The 16,317-nt window shown below is 39.6% G+C and overlaps 1 protein-coding gene across 1 annotated transcript; it reads left to right on the top strand.

Moving 5' to 3' along the window:
• Positions 1-7: 7 nt before the first annotated feature.
• SLC25A32 (solute carrier family 25 member 32) lies at positions 8-15,016 on the top strand. Its single transcript, XM_086741131.1, has 7 exons — positions 8-237; positions 3,707-3,857; positions 4,937-5,022; positions 6,102-6,262; positions 12,382-12,495; positions 13,034-13,179; positions 14,866-15,016. Exons 1-7 carry the CDS (start codon positions 66-68, stop codon positions 14,999-15,001), a joined length of 966 nt encoding a protein of 321 aa, XP_086597257.1. The 5' UTR covers positions 8-65; the 3' UTR covers positions 15,002-15,016.
• Positions 15,017-16,317: the final 1,301 nt, after the last annotated feature.

The following is a 16,317-nucleotide window of genomic DNA, read 5'->3' as shown; positions in this document are numbered from 1 at the left end:
CAGCGGGCGGGAAGGAGGGGTCGCGCGCCGCCCCGCCCCGCCCCTTGCACGCGCGCCGCCCGGGGATGAGCGCCGAGGGCTCCGCGTGCGCCGTGGAGGCGCCGGCGGCGCCACCGCCGCCCCTGCGGTCCCTGCTCCGGCACGTGCAGCTGGAGAACCTGGCGGCGGGGCTGAGCGGCGGCCTCGTCTCCACCCTGGTGCTGCACCCGCTGGACCTGGTCAAGATCCGCTTCGCAGGTGAGGCCGGGCCGGGCCGGGCCGGGCTGAGCCCGGGGTGCTGCTGCGGGCCCTGCGCCGCCGGGCCCGGGCGGGAAGCGCTGCGGTTTTCGAGGCCGCCCCCGCGGTGGGGTGTGCGGGCGGGGAGCGCCCCCGAGCCCGGAGCTCCTCGCTGTGGGCTGCTGAGGCAGACAGACGGTGCTTTGTGCCAAAAACGTACCCGTATCCCCGAGCTGACCGTTTCCAAGCCTGTGACCTGCCGGGTTTGGGGTTTTTTTTTTTTGCCCAAGCCCCTGTGCGGCCGCAGGGCAGCAGCCGCGGGCGGGATGGCCCTGCGGCTTGGAATAAAGAGGCCTCAGGCGACAAGGGACCGTCTGGGGCTGTTTTGCCTCTTAACCCAAAGCTTCATTTTCCTCTTGTTTCCAAGGTCTGTAAAATGTGCTGTGTGCCTCGGGCTGCTTTTGGGCAGGTTAGAGAACTGACCAGGCTTTTCCCCTGTCTCATGACCACCCGTGCCATGGGACACGGCAGGACTGTTCTTAACAGGCGGATTGCCTCAAACCAATGTTGAAAACGTTCAAAGTTCACCTTTATGCCAGGAATTTTCAACACTCAAAGCCTAACAGTAGTTTTACAATAATCCGGGTTGTTAACTGTAGTGGTATTGTTTCACAGAGAACTGTTAACTTGTTTATTTTTCCACAGGGAAACGTGTCAGCTTCTCCCTGTTTTGCTGTTAATGTGAGAAACACATTGCCTTTTTAGCGTATTCTGTTTTATGGAGGTTGAAACACTTTGCTGTATCTTTGGATTGTTCTCTTGAATGGATACATGGGTGTTCAAGATATCAAATAGTGAACTAGCACAGAGAAGTTCTACAAAATTTAGAGCATTACATTTCCAAACAGATTTTTTGCAAAGTTGGATTTAGACACTTTCCTGCATATCCCAACGTGGGCACGTCCTGGGCTGTGTTACAAAGAGTGTAGCTAGCAGAAGTGCTCCTTTCTCTCTATTTCACACTTGTAAAAGTGTGAAAGTACACACACAAGTACTGTGTCTAGTTTGGGGCTCACCGGTACAAGGAAGACATTGACATACTGGCGTGATTCCAGTGGAGGCCACCAGACTGGTGACACATGACATAGGAGGACAGGCTGACAGAACAGGATCGATCCAGCCTCACAAAGAGAAGACTGAGAGGAGAGAGTTATTGCAGTCTGTGACTGTGTGATTGGAGGACGCAGAGAAAGTGGAGCAGGATTTACCTTGGAGGTGAATGAGGCAGGAGGGAACAGACACAAGTGGGAACATGGAAAATTCCAGTTATTTATTAGGAAAAAGGATTTTTACCGTGAGAGTGGTCAAATACTGGAAGCGGTTACCCAGAGGTTGAAATCTCTTCAGCCTTGGAAATGTCCAGGAACGGACTGGACATGTCCCTGAGTAACCTGATCTAATGAGATCTTTTGAGCGGGGGCTTGGATTAGATGACCTCTGGAGGTCACTTCCAGCCTAAATTACTCTATGATTCTATATGATTGTTTCAGTTTTGTTTCTGATTTCCATCTGTCAAGTTTTGGTTGAACTTGCCAACACTCACACCTTTTTTAGAAAAGCTTGTTCTGATTCACTGAGATCTGAAATCCATCTTTGAACAGAATAGCTCAGGTACTGATTCCTAATACCTTCAGAATACACCTTTTGGCACGGGAGAGAATAAGATGTAGATATGCTTTGAGTTTAGATGTCATTTAGGGATGCAGGCTGTTCCCCCCTGCTATATATGAGTGTCAGTAACAGCCCTTTATTCCCATTGTTGGACTGCACTGGTGTGTTTTTGAACTATACCTAAGTTACTTGATAGTATTCCAATGTTAAACTTACTCTGCCTTACCTCCAGGTGGCTTTTTAGTCGGACTGTACGGAGAGAAAGAAAGGGATAATTTCACACGTTTGTTTGGATTGAAAATAATAATTCCTCTGTTTTAGAAAAGCTGAGATCAGAAATCAGTGTGTGAAGATTCTCAGCAGCATCCTTTGCAGACAGACTTGCTTTCACGTCTCTGATTTCCCACCTTGTTTAATATGTTTATAAACCTGATTTAAAGACAGCATGGTAAAAAGAGACTTTTCATTTGTGTTTGAGTTGTGAGTGATTGTCAAGGCATTGAGCCCTTGTCACAGTGTGCTCAGAAAAAGCATTTTGTCTTTAGTCCTGAAGTCACGACGTACAGTACTGTACACAAAGTTCAAAGGAGAAAGAGTAGTAAATGTGTCACAGAACAGAAAACAGCTGAAATTCATTATTACCAGGATTCATCTTGATTGGGACATGAAAACTATGCTGACTGTAAAACTTTGAAACTAATTTTCAGGAAAATTGCAATCTAGCCTTATGTCTATATTAAGAATGAAAGCTGCTGCTGTGTTGGCATCATAGAGTAATTTAGGTCAGAGGAGACCTATGGGGTTCACCCCTTTCTCAGATAAGGCCTGCCTAGGTCTGATTGCTCAGGGTCTTGTCTACTAGAGTTCTGAGTAGCTCCCAAGATGCCTGTTCAGGCAACTTTTTTGAATTTTTGACCACTTTGATGGAGAAAAAGTTCTGGTCAGAATTCCCACTATTCCAGCTCGTGTCTGTTACCTCTAGTCATCTCACCATGCACTGTATCACGCATGTCATCAGTAACCAGCTTACTCTCTTGCTGTTACAGTAGGAGCAATAGCAGTTACTGCTGTAAGTTGCAGGAATATCTGTGTTCCAAATGAAATCTCTCCCACAAAAACTTGCCTGGTTTTTGTCTTTTTGATGGTGACGTTTTATCAATACTTGGACAACCAGCTGTCTGGTTATTGGGTGGGAGAAGGGTATGCATGTGGTGTTTTGCTGCAAATCCATTCAATGAGAATAGAAGGACAGCACAGGAATGGAAATAAACTTTGCTTGTTCTAGTAAAAACTGACTTTGGAATCAGTAAGACATGACTGTTTAAAATATTCAGATCTTTATAGAATATTTTAAAGAAGATTGCATTTAGGAGTTGTTATTTGAGACTTGTCTGAACTCCTTATGGAAATGTGTTGTCAAAGACATTCACTTGAAATATGATGCAAAATTGCTGAGACGCTAAAAAGAAGAGACAGAAAACTTCAGTTTGAAGCTGCTGCTCATCAAAAATGCACGGCAGTGTATTTATTTGGCCTTGTTAGATTGATGGGAACTTTCCTCTTGGAGATCTTAAAAGTTGGTTTGTTTTTTTTTTTATTTCTTTTCTCCCTTTTTAAGTTCTTTAACTCCAGACTTAGGAAGCTGTAAACCCCAAATGTTGCACACTTTTAAAATAATACTTTTAAAACACAGCTGACCAGTTGATTTCATGTTTATTTGCAGCTTACTTTGGAGGCTGTGTACTTCTGTGGTGGCTTTTACACAGCTGAACTTCATGCTTCCTGAAATGTTTTTCAGTATAATTTCTTTCTTTCGTAGTAAGCGATGGATTGGAGCTGAGGCCAAAATACAATGGAATTCTCCACTGTATGACCACTGTCTGGAAGCATGAAGGACTACGAGGCTTGTATCAAGGGGTAACCCCAAACATGTTGGGAGCAGGGGCTTCCTGGGGACTTTACTTTTTCTTGTAAGTAGATCTGTAAAATGTGTCATATCCTGTGCAATGTAATGTTCAGATATACGCTGCCTCTTCTTCGGAAGGGTATAAAAATGTGCTAAGTGGCTTATAAACTTGTGATTCTTTCAGTAAGTCCAGGTCTGTTACCCTTTATTATGATTTGCTGGTTTAGAATTTAAGCAGTTTGAGTCAGAGACCTATTACTTTGTCAAGTACAGCACAATCCCTTGATGCTGTGAAAATACTAAAGAACTTGAGAGATGGTGACATCATTCATTAAGAATCCTCTAAAAGTGCCAATATACTGTGCTTAAAACTTCACGAAAAATAAAAACCTAAACTGACGTTAAGAATTAGAGAACATGATGGAGTTTTCTACTAAAGTTAAATGTTCAGCTTATTAAAAATAATTTTAGTGACGTTCACTTCTTACATTGTTTTTGTGAGTTGATGGGCTTTGCTTATAAAGACTGTTTTTTTAGTACTCAATCATTTCTAATTTATTAACTGTGTAACTGTGACCTGATTTACCACTGATCCCTATTAATTGAAACACTTGAGGAAATAGTTAGTATGACTATGCAAACCTTAGTTGTCTCAACTCTGTTACTGTTGTACTTCAGTCCTCAAGCTTTGCTATAGGTTCCTATTGACACTTCAGCTCCTGTTGACGGTTTCCCCATCCACAAAGACTGGAAACTGGATTAAGGGAAGAAAGCTCAGTGTATTTCTGAGCTAGGAGATAGATACCTGTCACTGTTGCTCTCCATAAAAAGGAGGCTAGCTAATCCATTTCTTTTAGAAGTTAATTCTTGAGATCTTACAGCTGTTTCAAGATGCAGTCCAACTGATACTAATAATTTATCAATTTAAATATGTATTACCATAGTTCACGCTAAAGAGCTAACTGCTCCAAGATCAGTTAATCAATTAAACAAAGATAGTTTGCTTAGATACCTGTTTCAAAGACTGTACCACCTAAGTGGTACAGTGAGGTATCTTAAGTGAGGCATTTTGTTGTTTGGGGTTTTTTTTTAAGTGATGTAGATTTGTTTCCACCTTGCCAAAATATATTTTACATTTTCCAGTTACAATGCCATCAAAGCTTACAAGAAGGAAGGGAAGCTGGAAAGTCTCAGTGCAACTGAACACCTCGTGTCAGCTGCAGAGGCTGGTGAGTTTAAATGCAAAGAAGATTAATCTTTGCTTCCAGCCTTTCCGTATGTTGCTCCCTGTCTCTGTGTGTCAGTGCTGCTTTTTCTTACAGGTGGCAAGTGTAAGTGTTCGAGTCCAAATGCAATCATTTATTATCTGTAAATAAATTAATAATGTCTAAGATTAATAGATTGATCACCCTGGTCTTTTCAGTTTTGCTCAGAAATAGCAGTTGTCAGAATACCTTTTGACCTTGTTTTCATTGTGTGTCGGCGTTTTTCATGTTTAGTATTCTATTGAGTCCCAAAATCTCACTATATAAATCTGCTATCAGCTTGTTAACTCATTATATATTTAACACTTAGAGCTGGAAAATAGAAGGCCTGTTGAAGTTAATAAGTGAATTGGTCATTCGTCTTTGAAAATCTTTATCTATGATCCAATTCTTAGAAACTAAAGATCTAAAATAAAAATACAACTTCGATCAGCAAGACTTTTAATATGTTGTTTCTAACATATGTTCTTGTACATGCTTCTGTGTTGTATTTAATCTAGGCAGTTGAGAAGACTTTATTGGGATGCTGGAGCATTTATTTAACGTGGAAATATAAGGCATATTGTTTGATGTGAAAAATAGTAATGGTTATTTTACAACTGTATTTTCATTAACCTATAAAGCTATAACACGTTGCTTCTTTTAACCTGTCAATTTGAATAAGCAAATTTCTCATGACTGAGCAGTCCATTAGATTTTGAACAATTGTGTACCTGAAGAATAACTCGGATAATCAGGAGTACATTAGGAAATTACTTACGTTCCCACACTACTGACTGGGGTGGGGCAAAAAAAGGGGATGTAATAGGAATATGCAAAAAGCTGTATGCTGTACAGAAGTACCTCCAGCAGGATTAGGTTGGACTTGATTGTGAGCTTTGAACACAGAGAGAGGGAACAACGGTGGGCATAAACTTTGCCTGTTTTAAGTAATATGAGTACTCTTGTAGGATAAGTAGTTTTGTCATTGTAGAAGTGTGTGTTACAGTGGGACAAGCTTTGTAGTTGGCATAACAATCAGTTTAACTTCCGTCTGTTCTCAGGAGCCATGACTCTCTGTATTACAAACCCAATATGGGTAACGAAGACACGGCTTGTGCTACAATATAACGCTGGTGTTGATCCGTCAAAGCGGCAGTACAGAGGAATGTTTGATGCTCTTATGAAGATCTACAAGATGGAAGGCATACGTGGCTTATATAAGGTAATAAATTTTAAGAGGAATTCCAGGATTGGCTGGCACCACTCAGTAGCATGGTGAGACTTGTAAATACTCATCCTCAAAAAAAGTGCAAGTCATTTTTTGTATTACCTCACTTACTTTTGTTCTCGGAGTCTTTTTTCCCATTGAAGAACTGCAGTGAAAAGACTTAATCAGGAAAAAAAGCTATTATACTGTTGAAATGTAGGAGATCACTGAAAAAAGTGTAGGCTTTATGGCTAAGCCATCTTCTATTGGGTGATAATGCTGAAATGAGAATAAACTACAAGCTGCTTTTTTTTGAGTCTTTCTATAATTAGAATTTGGATAAGGAGGGCAGCAAAAGCATAATCTATCTTGGTGCTAGTGCTTTGTTCCATTTCATCTCTTCTCTCTTTCTGACATCTTCTGGAACATAACATATGACTAAAGTAGTTGCTAATTTTTTCTTCCACAGTGGACGGTTTCACAACTGCTCATTTGCCCTCTAGTTATTGAGGTCTGAAATCTGTCATCTCTAGATCCATAAAATTTGCAGACTTCTAAATATGGTCTGCATATGCATGGGCTTTTTATTCCCTTCAATTCAGGGAAAAAGATGGCAACTGGATTTGGACTTTTTGCCTCCTCCTTCCTTCAGGCCATGACATCAAGATGCATTCATCAGTGCCTGGAAGGTGTGAAGAAATCCATTTTAGTTCAGTCTGGCTCTTCTCTTGCAAGTAATGCTATAGAACGAGAGCACTATCTCTTAGGAATTGTCCTGATTACTGAACATTAACTTATTTTATTTGCACTGAAAAATATAATCCTTCCTATGCTGAAAGACTACTATGCTACATACTGACGAATGACAAATTCTGACACCGGGAACAAGGCAATTTACTCCAAAATTGAAATTGTCGGGATTTCTGATTTGCCTGCCTGGATTCTGCTCTGTTCCATGTAGATAAGTTCTCATTTCTTGCATCTGCTGGGATTTAAGATGTCCTTCCATTGAGTTACTTTTCAGATTATTCGTGCCTGTAGTATGTGTTGCCTTTGGGACTAGACACTTCTTTGTAGTGTTAATCTGCAAGTGGGGAACTAAACCAGGTACTTCCTTTGAAAGAGCAAATTACTTGCTTAAATCTGCAAAGAAGGTGACCTAGATAGGTCTTGAGTGACCTACATAACTACGCATTCTGAGCAACCTTCATTTGACGTCAGGATTCTGTCAGCCTTTTCTATACTGGGGAAAAAGGCACCTCTTCAGGTGGCTCTTGGAGTTGTCTGTACTTTAGCATTCCTTCATTTTCTGGTTTTGGAGGAGTTTTCATGTGTTCTCTTTCTTGCTTTATTTGAAATTTCACAGCTGACGTTTTGTTCCTGAGTTGCAGGAACTGTAGTGCACACAAATGTCTTATTTTCCCTCATAATCTTAATTTCAGATAGAGTTCCTTATAGCAAATATGGAGATCTTTAGTTTCTTCCTGATTAATTCGAGATCAGTCTTCTAAAGAATGGTATTTTTGTCCAAGCAATTCCATATCTTGCTCTCTGTTGCCTGAGATGCTGTTACTGGTCTGAGCAATCCTTTTCCGTCCTTTAGGGCACAAGACTAGTAATGTCAGGATGCATTGGTCTTTCTAGCAGAGATAAAAGCTGTCTTTATTAGCTCTGTTGGGTATTGTTTGTTCATTAAACTGTAGTTCATCTGAAGCTGAGTTCCTCAATAACTTATTCTTCTTGAACTTGGCCTGGTTTTGAAAAGACAGGAGCCTTTTCTTCACTGATTACCCCAGTAATTATCTAGTCAATAATGTTACCCATCTTTCATCCATTCGGCTTTGTCCTTTGGCCTCCAACCTGCAGATGACTGAGGACAGAGCTGCTCTGCTGCATGTGAGACTGAGGGAAAAAACCAGCTTGGGATTACATAATTTGAACACACCTGTAGATCTGTTGGAGATCTCAGCTCTAAAAATTACTTTGCCATGAAGCTGAATGTCATGCAACCATCTCCATGTGAAGAGTGCTGTATGGTTCTTTTCAAGCGTAAGGCAGGAGAGATGAAACACTGTAAGATAATTGTAAGACTGTAGGAGTTGGCACTTTCAGAAAAACATAGAATATCTCTGAACTCTTGGGAAACTGTTAGATGTCTTGTCTGGAGTGACTGACTACTATCAATCAAGAATGCAACTAACATTCTTCCTGGCCTCTATGCTTCTGTATTTGTATTTTCTGTTTCCTTCTCTTTCAGCTATGAAGTAGAAGCAGCAATTAGAAATAGAGCAATGCTTAATAGAAAATAGTAAAATAAAAATGAAGTGTGGAAAATTTAAGGAGATTAAAGGAAAATATAGAGTCATCAGAACTGAGAATAATAATGCAGTATGCTAACAACAACAAAAAATCCTAGCAGTAATGAGTGCTTTTTACCAAGTGAAATAGATGTATTGGGCACTTCTGTATTGTCATTTCACCTTTGGTAGGCAACATTCTATACTCTGAGGATAAAGTATTTTTTCCAGTCCATTAATGTCTAAGGCACTTAGCTCTCTTTGTTTTGCTGTGCTATTACATAAATTGCTTATACTATTTTCCTTCCTCTTGCAAGTGTGAAGCTTGTAAGCTCAGTGACTTTCTATGTCTTTATGCTTGTATATAGCAAAATCCACTGAGATTTGGCCATCTTGATTTTAACTTTAGTTCCAAGCTCTACAGAGAGACAGAAGTGTAAGTAACTTTCACATAAAAGGTGATATCATTTTTCACCATGAAGGAATCAAGATGCATAGGGAGATAACAGCATACTTCCACTGTCTTTCTGCAACAGTTGTCAGAGCAGGGCACTCTGATACTGCTGGTCTTTGACAGACCTAGAACCCAAATGAAGACAACACTAAACAGATTACAAGGGGAATCTGCTGCATTCTTTCAAAACGTAGCAGAGGCTGCTCTGGGGTAAGCGCTCTCAGACACTTCAGGCAGCGATGTGAGTACCACATCACCAAATGAACCTTGTTCCCTGCTTTACTAAGAAGCATAGGCTTTCCATCATATACATTTGCCTATGTTGCTTTTCGTTGTGATGGACAAACTTTGAAACACTAACCAAAGGGACATTTTTCTCTTGTCCTGGATCTCCAGCACTTACACCTGTTTAAGCCAACTTTAAAATACATTCTTTTTCCCTACTAGCTGCTGCTCAAAATTATATGCTTTACCATTTAAATTTCTACTTAAATATTTAATTGTTTGTTGTTTAATCCTCCAAAAGATAATTTAAACAGGACTTCTTTGAGCAACCATTGATCCTGTCAAGCCCTCGTGGCAAAAATCTTCTCAAGATACATTTCAAATATTAAAGTAAAAAATAACAAGAATTACATAAAGTGAAATGATTTTAACATTGATCTTCGCATTCATATTCTAGATTAAAAATAAATATCAGATTCTATCAAATTTTGTGGTAAGAAAGATTTTTGTGTAAAATGATAAGAATAAGAAAATAGAGTAGGAGTATATTTCAAAAACTTCCTCAGCCAAGATATTTCATTACTGTGAAGAAATCAGTTTTGCTTTGAAACATTTTCTCCGTAAGAACACATTGTTTTGTATGATCAATAGAAGCCTGGGTCAGCTCTTATTTTACTGAGGCACATTGGCCAACTATTGCCTCACTCCCCTCTTGTGTTTTTTAATATTGGCCCAACATTAAAAGTGCTTTGGTCTTTGGAGGCTTTTCCCATCAGCACAAGATGTAGAGCGTGCTGGTACTCATTTAGCGAGTACCATCAGTGGATGCTTTAGGACTCTTGGGTGCAAGTTATCCAAACCTGCTGGATTAAATTTAAAGAGTTTAGCACTCTTAAATGTTGTTTAACATTCTTTTTTTGTTGGTGGGGAAAATATTATCTCATTCTCCTATGATACAAATACATAATTCTAATTCTTTCCAAGTAGAGAGCAATTACTTCCTCTGTCTTTTAACTGTTTTATTGTCTAATCATGGGCAAATGTTTGTGAAGATTTTTGCTGCTGTCACTATACATAAATTCCATACTGTTCCTTGTTCTACTGACCAGATAATTTTTTTTCTTTGATATTTTTGATAATTTTATTTTTCTCTGTTCCTCCTCTTTATATTACTGGTTAATTTTCTTTTCTAATCCAGGATTTCTGAAAACCAAAGATGTCCTTTTCCCTCTGTTGTGGTCCTTTCACTTCAGACTTCAGAATTCTATGATTATGCTCACAGTCGACAAAATATGGATGCTTGGTTTAATTCCACTTGTTCTCACTTGGGGGAGTGATTTTTTTTCTGGAATTTTATCTAGCCCTTAATGTATTTCATGGTCACTGATTATTAGTTCATGACCATTACTTTCTACTGTGAGAAGAAATTAGTCTTTGTTTATCAAAGAGATCCTAAAAGTCACTTCCTGAATGGTTATAATATCGTGAACTGAAGAAACCTATGGCATGCAGAGAGTCAGCCTCTGAAGTAGTAGAAGCTCTGTGCCATTTTATGCCTGCTGTCATTTTAATTTTTTTTTTCTGGAAGTTAGGAGTTTATGAAGTAATTTATCATTTTGTCCTGTTACACTATTCCAGTGGACTCCTACCAGGATCCCTTCTCTTTTTCTTCTTCTTCTCCAGGCTCTTAGTAATATATTGATAAATCTTTATTCAACGTTTTGGGCTTCCGATTTAGTCTCATAGAGAGTTTTGTGTCTTGACACATCTTTTAATTCCTCTGTCTTACCTGAGTCGATCATGGGAAATAAGATAAAACTGTTCAATACTAGTATCTCGGGGAAAATTTGGTTGTTTGAGTCCTTTTACCCACATTTTGATCACTTACTCCATTATGAATTGTCCCTTTGCAACAGTTTTCAGCAAGTTTTTGGCTCCCTTAAGTCATTTCTGGCTAAGATGATTAATTCCCCATGTATTTGTATTTTTCCAGTTAAGTGTTGAACTCTTCAAAAAGAAAATCAGTGCTTCTCAGAACCCATGCAGCTCATTTTCAACGGAGCTAGTCCTGCTCCTGGAGAAACTCCCGCCTTCTCTTTATTGTAGAGACACTTCAGAAAATACCTGTTTCCCTCCTTCATTTCAACTTTTTTGAAGGAAAGGGTTTCTGTATTCTCGTATTACACTTTTACTGTCCATTAGTGCCTCTTACAAATGGGGAACATTTCCCAGACTGCTTTGTTACCCCTTTGGTCACCTCTGCTGGGCTTCCTCGGGATGTGCTCTGAGCAGGGTGAGGAATGCAGTCAAACTGATCTGAATCTTAGATTTATTTCTTTAACGTAAATAATCCGTAAGTCCTTGTATGAGTTAGCTTTCCATCTGTGCCCTTCAGCTTTCCACTGTGCAAGTGTGTGTGTGAGTGAGACAGATATTGAGGTGCTGAAGCATGTCCAAAGAGGGGCAACAAAGCTGGTAAAGGGTCTGGAGAGCAAGACCTATGAGAAGCGGCTGATGGAACTGAGGTTGTTTAGTCTGGAGAAAAGGAGGCCCAGGGGAGACGTAATCACTCTCTACAACTGCCTTGAAAGGAGGTTGTAGCGACGTCGGTGTCGGTTACTTTTCCTAAGTAACAAGAGATAGGATGAGAGGAAACGGCCTTGAGTTGCGCCAGGGGAGGTTTAGATTGGATAGTGGGAAAAAATTCTTCACTGAAAGGGTTAACAAGCACTGGAACAGGCTGCCCAGGGAAGTGGTTGAGTCACAAGACATGTAGGTGCAGTGCTTAGGAACGTGGTTTAGTGGTGGACATGGCAGTTAGGTTTATGGTTGGGCTCAATGTTCTTGAAGGTCTTGTCCAACCTAAATGCTTCTATGATTCTGTATATACAAACACATTCTTTATATAGAAATGTATATGTCTTTAGCCTGTATGTCATTTGGAGAAAAGTAACATTTATTATACTTTTGTGTGACGCCTGCCATTAAGACTACCAGCCCAGAATCGGCTTTGAGTCATACTGACAGTTGTTCAGTCACAATTTGTAAAGTAATGGAAGATGTGCATGTGCACATAAGCTGAGCTGTCAGGTGGCATAGTTTTTGTGCATTGCTGTTTAACCTTGTTTTATTCCTTTTTTTTTTTTTTTTTTTTTTAGGGATTTGTGCCCGGTCTGTTTGGAACTTCACATGGAGCTCTTCAGTTCATGGCATATGAGGAGTTGAAACTGAGATACAACAAGTATAGAAACAGAGTATCAGATACAAAATTGGTACGATTCTTGAGAACAAAAATGTGTTGTGGCATGTGAATAAGCAAACATTTATTCCACAGACAAATGTACAAAGTACATTAATTGGAATGTAGAATATGTAGAAGGAAGTAATACTTCTTCAGCTTTTATGAACAAGCAACTTGTTAGCGCTGTTTTCCTGCACGGAAACCAACTTCTTATTTTGGCAAGTGTTTTGAGAATTTTAGAGGAAGGAATGTTTTTTCTCTTACTTTGTGGAACTTAGGTGGTAGTCTTAAACTTACATGGAAAACCAGTCATTTGCAAGTTGGGCAAAGGTAGTTACTTTTGGAAGAAGTGTTCCACCTGATAGAAATGAGAGGGCACAACACGTGTTTTAAAATTACTTGTAGCACTGTATATAGTAAACATTGCCATTTTTTAAAATGTGTATATTATAAGGGGGAAAAACCTAGAGTATTGTTTAGTTCAACATTTAAACATCAAATAAGATTTGGGGAGATTGGCTAATTTAAACCATACTGAAGGCAAGCCTGGCAATTTTTGTTGCTTTTAGAACACTGTGGAATACATCACGATGGCAGCTGTATCCAAAATATTTGCTGTGTCAGCAACGTATCCCTATCAAGTTGTGCGAGCTCGTCTTCAAGATCAGCATAATGCCTATTCTGGTGTGTTTGACGTGATCTGCCGGACATGGAGGTAGGCATGCATAATTAAAAGCTTGCATCTTGGAAAGTGAGTCTTGCAGAATCAGAACTGCGTTTACTGGCTTCCATGCTGATTTGCAGAACCAGTGCAGCACAGAGCAAACAAAATGTTAGCTGTACAAAGTCATTTTGTGCAAGATGCCACTAATAGCAATAATCTAAGGACAAAGGAGCAGATAGGAGAGGGTCAATGCTAGCCTGCAGGCGTCTGTTGTTTATTCTGTCTCTCTTCCCTCTTCCTCAGCAGATTTCACTTACAGGTTAAAAAAACAACATTGAGTTGGCTGTTTTGGGGCTCTTAAACAATGAAGTCTCACTTGAACTGCTTTACATTATCACATATGACAGGAGTGTTGTGCTGCTGGGAGTTGTGGCTAATCCAAATTCCTGGTAGGGGGAAGCAAGCTAGCCAGAGCTGTTTATACTGATGTCCCTGCGTTACCCTCGGGCCTGACTGCATTTGTAGTCTAGTCCCAGCTTCCCATAGGAGCTTTAGAGAACTGTTACCTCACACCTATGCATATCTTTTCACCAACCCTCTTCCCTCAGCTCCACAGGGAAGGTGAGAGTTTTCACACAGAGCTCTGCAGTTAGTAAGGTTGGGCACTTTTGCAGTATGTAACCAATATTAATCTTGCTTGGGACAATGTTTTGGGATTGCAGTATATTGCTAGAGAGACATGAATGGAGTCAGCTAACTCCTGGGGGATTAAGAGGTGCCACCTGAATGAGTGAATGGGGCTGTGTTATTCCAGGACCACCCCTGGCTCAGAGGCAGTACAACCATGTTGACTGAAGCCATTTCAAAGGGAAAATAGCTCTGATGTCAGCGCTGTGCTCTTCAGTGCTGCGGTCTGTAGGAAGAAGGCTTATTAGTTCTGATAAACTGTGAATGTCTACAGCCATTCTGGGCCATTACTGTACTCATTATGAAACAAATGCAACCTGGAGCCCTAGGGAGGGTAGTGTCAACCACAGCCAAGAACTTTCCAGGATCTGTGTTAATGTACTTGTCGTTCCAGGTGTCCTAGGCCTCTATAAAGCTGAGAAATAAGGAGCTGAGATTAAGTCTTTGAAACTTTTTAACAACCCTAACATGAATACTCTGATTCAAATTGGGAGAAGTTAGATTCTCATTTATTGGCCAGTGGAATAAAAATTCTGGAGGAGATGCTTTAATTCTATGACAATAAGTGCTGTCTTTTGTTAATTATGCTGACCCTTAGTTCACTTGCTGTTACGTGACCCAGAACCACCAAGCCTTTCAGCCCTGCTGGCTTCAGTGAGGTTAGATATGTAAATACTTTTTGGAACAGGCTGCAGAAATTTAAGTTATTTTATCCAGTTCTTGTGGCATGAAGAAACAAATAAAATTGTTTCCTACTTAGACAATACCAAAAAACAACCCAACAAAAAAACCACCCAAGCCCTAGGCTAAATAACTGACCTACAGAATACTATTGTATGTTCAGAAGAAAAAATGATGTCTTGAGATTTGATATATTATGGCTCTTTAAACACTATAGTAAGAAATTATTCTGAAATTGTTATTCCTAACCTGAAGTACCTCTTTCGGTGAGAGTGCGAGAAGAAAAACGTTAAGCTTTATTTTATGTATGTCTGATTCCTATTAAAAGACCTTAATTAAAACTAAATGTTTTTTTTTGTATCTTTAAAGGAAAGAAGGAATTCATGGATTTTACAAAGGAATTATCCCCAATGTGATCAGAGTGACTCCTGCCTGCTGTATTACCTTTGTTGTTTATGAAAATGTGTCTGGTTTTTTACTTGGCTTTAGAAAAGAAAATAATTAAAGGCATGAGCTTGTATTCATAAGGAACTTATCCTTTATTTTTTATATTTATGATCTGGGAGAGATTTAGTTCAGCAATCTTTTTTGAGACTGTCCATTGATTTTGAGGAAAGAACCTGGAGATAGCAAAACCCTGCCAACATCTCTTCTGCTGAATATTCCTGCATTGCTGCCTTCCTCCCTGAATCAGCTGTGTCTGCTTGAAACAGATGTCCCTGCAACTGTGAAATAATAATACTGTGACTGGGCGAAGGCAGCTGTGCAGCAATTCAGTTCATCCTGGCCTGCCTGGAATAACAGAGTAATCTGTTTTGACAAGTCTCGAGATAACAGTTGGTCAGATTCTACTCCTACAGAAGTGGAAAACTTTTATATAAAAGCAACCCTGGGGTCTGTCAAAACTTTCTTAAATCTCTTTATCCAAGTCTCATGAAGAAAGTATGTATGTAATTGTTCACAGCAATGTCTTCTGAATCCACCTCTGTGTTATTTGTCAGATTTTAGGATATGGGATGCTCCAAATTCCATTGTTCATCAGACACAAAAATGCTGCCTCGGTGGGGTGCAGCTGGAATTTCAAATTGTTTTGTTAAACAGCTGTCCATTCTTGGGTTTGAATAATTGCCAATCTGATGAAACCCAGTTCTTGTCTCATTACCAGGACAGACTTGCACTGTGGTTTTTGGCTTGTTTTTAGCGCCAGACCAAAGTGTATGTTGTGTGCATCGCTGGACGCTTACTTAATTCATTTTTCTCTCTCTTCCCTGCCTGCCGTCTCTCTCTCTGTCTCCATTACTGATACATCTGACCAAATATTACTAAGTAAATGCATATTCCAAAGTAGGCTTATGTTTTTAAAATGTGGATTTTTTTTCTAGTAATCCCATAGTGATGCAGTTTTCAAATGGCTGTGATAACATTACTGAAAATAAGCATGGTCATGTTTGTTATCTGGGAAAAAAAAAAAAGATTCTATAGTATAAAAATATTGTGCACAGGACCTTCTTTAAAAAAAAAAAAATCCATTAATGTCTTCTGATTTGGTCCAAGGAAAGGACTGTAAGAATATATTGATTGCTATAAACCAAATTACAGTACATCTCAGTAAATTTGTATAATAGTGATGTTTATTTGCATGCCAATAATTGCTGTCAATGATATGTACTTTTTGGAGATATGGTTTCTTTGGGTTTTTTTTACTCCTTCTTTAAGAAAATACATTACCTGCCTTAACATTTGCCTTCTGATGTTAGTAAGAAGTATTAAGAAGTATCTAGAAAGTATCACTTAACTAAGGAGGAAAAAATTAGCAAAGAT

Source organism: Chlamydotis macqueenii, chromosome 2 (assembly GCF_036417535.1).
Source record: "Chlamydotis macqueenii isolate bChlMac1 chromosome 2, bChlMac1.mat, whole genome shotgun sequence".
NCBI lineage: Eukaryota > Metazoa > Chordata > Aves > Otidiformes > Otididae > Chlamydotis > Chlamydotis macqueenii.
The sequence above is the reverse complement of the archived record's forward strand: the minus strand, read 5'-3'. Positions and strand labels throughout refer to the sequence as shown.